This window comes from Salvelinus sp. IW2-2015, linkage group LG13, assembly GCF_002910315.2.
Source record: "Salvelinus sp. IW2-2015 linkage group LG13, ASM291031v2, whole genome shotgun sequence".
Lineage (NCBI taxonomy): Eukaryota > Metazoa > Chordata > Actinopteri > Salmoniformes > Salmonidae > Salvelinus > Salvelinus sp. IW2-2015.
This window is the reverse complement of record NC_036853.1, coordinates 6,732,375-6,738,748: the sequence shown is the minus strand read 5'-3', so window position 1 is coordinate 6,738,748 and position 6,374 is coordinate 6,732,375. Positions and strand designations below refer to the sequence as shown.

Genomic DNA, 6,374 nt, shown 5'->3' with positions numbered 1-6,374 from the left:
TTTCTGCACTGCTGCGTAATACACACTTTTAAGCTTTGTAAGGTCAATGATGAGGTACATGCAGGGAATAAGTATAAAAGATGATACGCACATAACTATGAGATAAATCTCATGCTTTTTGATAGCTGTAACAGTGTCTATCATTTCCTGACACTCCGGTTACTCTCCTACGCTGGATGTTTAATACTATCTCGTATTACATGACTCCATCCCCCAGAACCCGGTCACCTGACTGTTTATGGACCAGACAGCGGAGAGTCCTCTCACGGAAAGCCTGCGGGTCAGTCACTCGTGTTTCAAAACAGTGGCTGTGCTAAAAGCTAATCTGGCAAAGAACCATTCCAGCTACAGTTGATGTTATGCGCTCGCTGACCTCAGATCCGTGCTCGTTGCTGAAGAAATGATTTGCCTTAACTCCAATATCTTCCGCTGTGGAAGCATGTGCCTCCAACTTCGTATTCTCGCCCTTATTCGCATGCATCCTGGCCCCCCCCCCGCCACCCTCACTGTCTGGTTTTCCAGCAGAGGAGGTCGCAGCGGTGGGGGTAAAGGGGAGGGGGTTGACGGGAGCAGACGAGGCGGCAGTGGACACTGTGAGCCTGTGATGGTGGCTCTGGCAGCCAGCCTCCATGCTGGCCTTTGTTAAGGCACTCACATAAAGGTCATGGTACACTGTGGTATTACAGCAGGGCTGGAAGAAGGTACGGTTAAGAATACAGTCCTCCAGTGTGTGTCAGCAATCAAATGTCCTTCCCGAGATTGTCTGTCATCTATCTTACTTACTGGTGGATTAACGTTGTCTTCATGTTGTGTAATGTATCTGGCACATACAGCAGACAAATGATGCAGGCGCCCGTCTGAGGTAAATGGAAAAGGACACCAAACTGTTTGTCGCTGCATAACTATCTGTGTTGTAGACAAGTTTTTATTGATACAGTTATGAATAATTTTTGCACTGGGTGAACAAATGAATGGTAAGTCATGTAAATTCATACAACAGTCCTTGCTTCAATTAGGGCTGGAACGTGCCATGTGGGTTCACAAATGACAGTTTTCCTCTGCTTTATTCTCAAATGGGGCATGTTTGCTTTGAAGTAGTAGAAATTAGATTGTGCTTGGAGTAGTGGAAATGGGTCGTGCTTTGGGAGTAATATACCGTGAGATCATGTTAGAGTAGTAGAAGTGAGGTCATGCTTGGAGCTAGAGGTAAAGTCATGCTGGAGTGTAAGTAAAGTCATGCTTGAGTGTAGAGTATGATCATGCTTGGGAGTAGTGAGTTAAAGTCCATGCTTGAGTAGTAGGGTGAGGTCATGCTTGGAGTAGTAGAGGTGAGGTATCGTTGGAGTATAGAGGTGAGGTCATGCTTGGAGTAGTAGAGGTGAGGTCATGCTTGGAGTATAGAGGTGAGGCTCATGCTTGCAGTAGTAGAGTGAGGTCATGCTTGCGAGTAGTGAGGTGAGGTCATACTTGGAGTAGTAGAGGTGGGTCATGCTTGGAGTAGTTAGAGGGAGTTTCATGCTTGGAGTAGTAGAGGTGGGTCATGCTTGGAGTACGTAGAGGTGAGTCATGGCTTGGGAGTAGTAGAGTGCATATGCTTGGGTAGTAGAGGTTGAGATCATGCTGGAGTAGTAGCGGTGAGTCATTGGCTTGGAGTAAGTAGAGGTGAGGTCATGTTGGAGGTAGTAGAGGTGAGGGTCAGTGCTTGGAGTAGTAGAGGTGAGGTATTGCTGAGGTAGGTAGAGGTTGAGGTCATCGCTTGGAGTAGTAGAGGGTGAGGGTCATGCTTGGAGTAGTAGATGGTGAGGTACAATGCTTGGAGTAGTAGAGCGAGGTCATGCTTTGGAGTAGTAGAGGGGAGGTATGCTTGGAGTCTACCAGGAAGGCAGCCAGGTTGGCAGTATACGATGCCACTATGATCATGGCAAAGCCGGCCCACACCATGCCCAAGATTCTCGCTGAGAAGCTGCGTGGCGCGCCTGGATAAGCAAAGCCCATAAAAAGTTATAACACGTTCACTCTATGAGACAATATATTGAATGTACAGTACAGGTCAAAAGTTTGGACACACCTACTCATTCAAGGTATTTTTTATTTATTTTGACTATTTTCTACATTGTAGATTAATAGTGAAGACATCAAAGCTATGAAATAACACATACGTAACTATGTAGTAACCAAAAAAGTGTTAAACAATTCAAAATACAGTTAAAAAATATTTACTTTTTTTATTTCACCTTTATTTAATCAGGTAGGCCAGTTGAGAACAAGTTCTCAATTACAACTGCGAAAAATCTGTACACAGTGTGCGCAAATGAAGTAAGGAGGTAAGGCAATAAATAGGCCAATAGTGGCAAGGTAATTACAATTTAGCAATTTACAATGGAGTGATATATGTGCAGATGAGGATGTGCAAGTAGAAACACTGGTGTGCAAAATAGCAGAAAAACAAAATATGGGGATGAGGTAGGTAGTTGGTTGGATGGGATATTTACAGATGGGCTGTGTACAGCTGCAGCGATCGGTAAGCTGCTCTGACAGCTGACGCTTAATGTTAGTGTAACGGAAGTCTTCGTCCTCCTCTGACGAGGAGTAAGAAATGTCGGACCAAGATGCAGCGTGGTGAGTATCCATTTTAATAGGAATACTTGAAACAAACAAAATAACGAATAAACGAACGAAGACGAAACAGTCCCGTAAAGTGACAACACAAACACAGGAACACAGTAACAGGAACAATCACCCACAACCCACAATACAAAACAGGCTACCTAAATATGGCTCCCAATCAGAGACAATGACAAACACCTGCCTCTGATTGAGAACCATATCAGGCCAAACACATAGAAATAGACAAACTAGACAAACATAGAATGCCCACTCAGATCACACCCTGACCAAACAAAACATAGAAACATGCACAGCAAACTATGGTCAGGGCGTGACAGTTAGTGAAGGAGATATACAGTTAAAGTCAGAAGTTTACACACACCTTAGGCAAATACATTTAAACTCAGTTTTTCACAATTCCTGACATTTAATCCTAGTAAACATTCCCTGTTTTAGGTCAGTTAGGATCACCACTTTCTTTTAAGAATGTGAAATGTCAGAATAATAGTAGAGATAATTATTTCTTTCAGCTTTAATTTCTTTCATCACATTCCCAGTGGGTCAAAAGTTTACATACACTCAATTAGTATTTGGTAGCATTGCCTTTAAATTCTTTAACTTGGGTCAAACGTTACAGGTAGCCTTCAACAAGCTTCCCACAATAAGTTGGGTGAATTCTGGCCCATTCCTCCGGACAGAGCTGGTGTAACTGAGTCAGGTTTGTAGGCCTCCATGCCAGCACACACGTTTTAGGTTCTGCCAACAAACTTTCTATAGGATTGAGGTCAGGGTTTTGTGATGGCCACTCTAATACCTTGACTGTGTTGTCCTTAAGCCATTTTGCCACAACTTTGGAAGTATGCTTGGGGTCATTGTCCATTTGGAAGACCCATTTGCGATCAAGATTTAACATCCTGACTGATGTCTTGAGCTGTTGCTTCAATATATCCACATCATTTTCCTACCTCATGATGCCATCTATTTTGTGAAGTGCACCAGTCCCTCCTGCAGCAAAGCACCCCCACAACATGATGCTGCCACCCCCATGCTTCACGGTTGGGATGATGTTCTTCGGCTTGCAAGCTTCGCCCTTTTTCCTTCAAACATAACGATGGTCATTATAGCTAAACAGTTTTTTTGTTCCATCAGACCAGAGGACATTTCTCCAAAAAGTACGATCTTTGTCCCCATGTGCAGTTGCAAACCGTAGTCTGGCTTTTTTATGGCGGTTTTGGAGCAGTGGCTTCTTCCTTGCTGAGCGGCCTTTCAGGTTATGTCGATATAGGACTCGTTTTACTGTGGATATAGATACCTTTGTACCTCTTTCCTCCAGCATCTTCACACGGTCCTTTGCTGTTGTTCTGGGATTGATTTGCACTTTTCGCACCAAAGTACCTTCATCTCGAGACAGAACAAGTCTCCTTCCTGAGCGGTATGACGGCTGTGTAGTCCCATGGTGTTTATACTTGTGTACTATTGTTTGTACAATTGTGGGATTGTGATACAGTGAATTATTAGTGAAATAATCTGTCTGTAAACAATTGTTGGAAAAATTACTTGTGTCATTTACAAAGTAGATGTCCTAACCGACTTGCCAAAACTATAGTTTGTTAACAAGACATTTGTGGAGGGGTTGAAAAACTAGTTTTAATGACTCCAACCTAAGTGTTTGTAAACTTCCGACTTCAACTGTAAGTCTCCAACTTCAGTGATTTTTGCAATTCGTTCCAGTCATTGGCAGCAGAGAACTGGAAGGAAAGGCGGCCAAAAGAGGTGTTGGCTTCTGGGATGACCAGTGAAATATACCTGCTGGAGCGTGTGCTACGGGTGGATGTTGCTATGGTGACCAGTGAGCTGAGAAGGCGGAGCTATACCTAGCAAAGACTTATAGATGACCTGGAGCCAGTGGGTTTGGCGATGAATATGTAGCGAGGACCAGCCAACGAGAGCATACAGGTCACAGTGGTGGGTAGTATATGGGGCTTTGGTGACAAAACGGATGGCACTGTGATCGAATGCATCGAATTTGCTGAGTAGAGTGTTGGAGGCTATTTTGCAAGTGACATCGCGGAAGTCAAGGATCAGTAGGATAGTCAGTTTTACGAGGGTAAGTTTGGCAGCATGAGTGAAGGAGGATTTGTTGTGAAATAGGAAATTAACTTTGGATTGGAGATGCTTAATATGAGTCTGGAAGCAGAGTTTACAGTCTAGCCAGACATCCAGGTATTTGTAGTTGTCCACATATTCTAAGTCAGAACCGTCCAGAGTAGTGATGCTAGTCGGGCAGGCGGGTGCGGGCAGCGATCGGTTGAAGAGCATGCATTTTGTTTTACTAGCATTTAAGAGCAGTTGGAGGCCACAGAAGAAGTGTTGTATGGTGTTGAAGCTCGTTTGGAGGGTTGTTAACACAGTGTCTAAAGAAGGGCCAGATGTATACAGAATGGTTTCATCTGCGTAGAGGTTGATCAAAGAATCACCCGCAGCAAGAGTGACATCATTGATATATACAGAGAAAAGAGTCGGCCTGAGAATTGAACCCTGTGGCACCCTCATAGAAACTGCCAGAGGCCCGGACAACAGGACCTCTGAACACTGGTCAGACACACTGAACTCTGTCTGAGAAGTAGTTAGTGAACCAGGCGAGGCAGTCATTTGAGAAACCAAGGCTGTTGAGTCTGCCGATAAGAATACAGTGATTGACAGAGTCGAAAGCCTTGGCCAGGTCGATGAAGACGGCGGCACAGTACAGTCTTTTATCAATGGCAGTTATGATATCGTTTAGGACCTTGAGCGAGGCTGAGGTGTACCCGTGACAAGCTCGGAAACCAGATTGCATAGCGGACCTGGCCTCCACAATCACCCAACCTCAACCCAACTGAGATGGTTTGGGATGAGTTGGACCGCAGAGTAAAGGAAAAGCAGCCAACAAGTGCTCAGCATATGTGGGAACTCCTTCAAGACTGTTGGTAAAGCATTCCAGGTGAAGCTGGTTGAGAGAATGCCAAGAGTGTGCAAAGCTGTCATCAAGGCAAAGGGTGGCTACTTTGAAGCATCTCAAATATAAAATGTATTTTGATTTGTTTAACACTTTTTTGGTTACTACATGATTCCATATGTGTTATTTCATAGCTTTGGTGTCTTCACTATTATTCTACAATGTAGAAAATAGTCAAAATAAAGAATGGGTAGATGTATCCCAGTACTTTTGACTGGTACTGTATGGCGGAGGGTCTCTCAAATATTACATTATTTATCGACGTGCAACACTAATATTTATACTGTTAATACCCACTGGGCACAGACGTCAGTCTAGTTTTGTTGTACATTTGGTTGAGTTGTCAACTAACGTAAATTCAATGGGCAATCAACAAAACATTTCATCATGTCATTGGATTTAGGTATGAAATGTCCTTACGTTGATGACTTTTTGCAAATCCAATTCGATTTCCACGTTGATTCAACGTTAACACTTTGATTTTTGGGGTAGAAATGATGTGGGAACAACATTGACTCAACCAGTTTATGCCCAGTGAGTATCAATATCACAAACTGATCTGTATAGTATTTGTAGAAATAGTACACTAAGTAGCTAGATAAGTAACTATTGTATTAGTAAATCTGCCCTTTAGTGATAGTATTCTCCTACCTTCCCCAATACCGGAGTTAAGCAAAACTCCCCAGGAGAACCACATGGCTGACGACAAGGTGAGGGCGTCTTCTTCTTCTTCTTCACTGTTTACTTTAAACCTCCCAAACGGGCTAGAGAG

At 43.5% G+C, this 6,374-nt stretch overlaps 1 protein-coding gene across 1 annotated transcript in view; it reads right to left on the bottom strand.

The window, feature by feature from the left end:
• Nucleotides 1–1,749: 1,749 nt before the first annotated feature.
• LOC111971808 (glutamate receptor ionotropic, NMDA 1-like) overlaps nucleotides 1,750–6,374 on the bottom strand; it is a 14,385-nt gene continuing 9,760 nt past the window's right edge. Inside the window, exons 10-11 of the mRNA XM_070446352.1 lie at nucleotides 6,254–6,370; nucleotides 1,750–1,976 (exon numbers count right to left, since the gene is read on the bottom strand). Of these exons, the coding sequence (XP_070302453.1) occupies nucleotides 1,750–1,976; nucleotides 6,254–6,370 (344 nt within the window). The remainder of the gene's footprint in view (nucleotides 1,977–6,253; nucleotides 6,371–6,374) is intronic.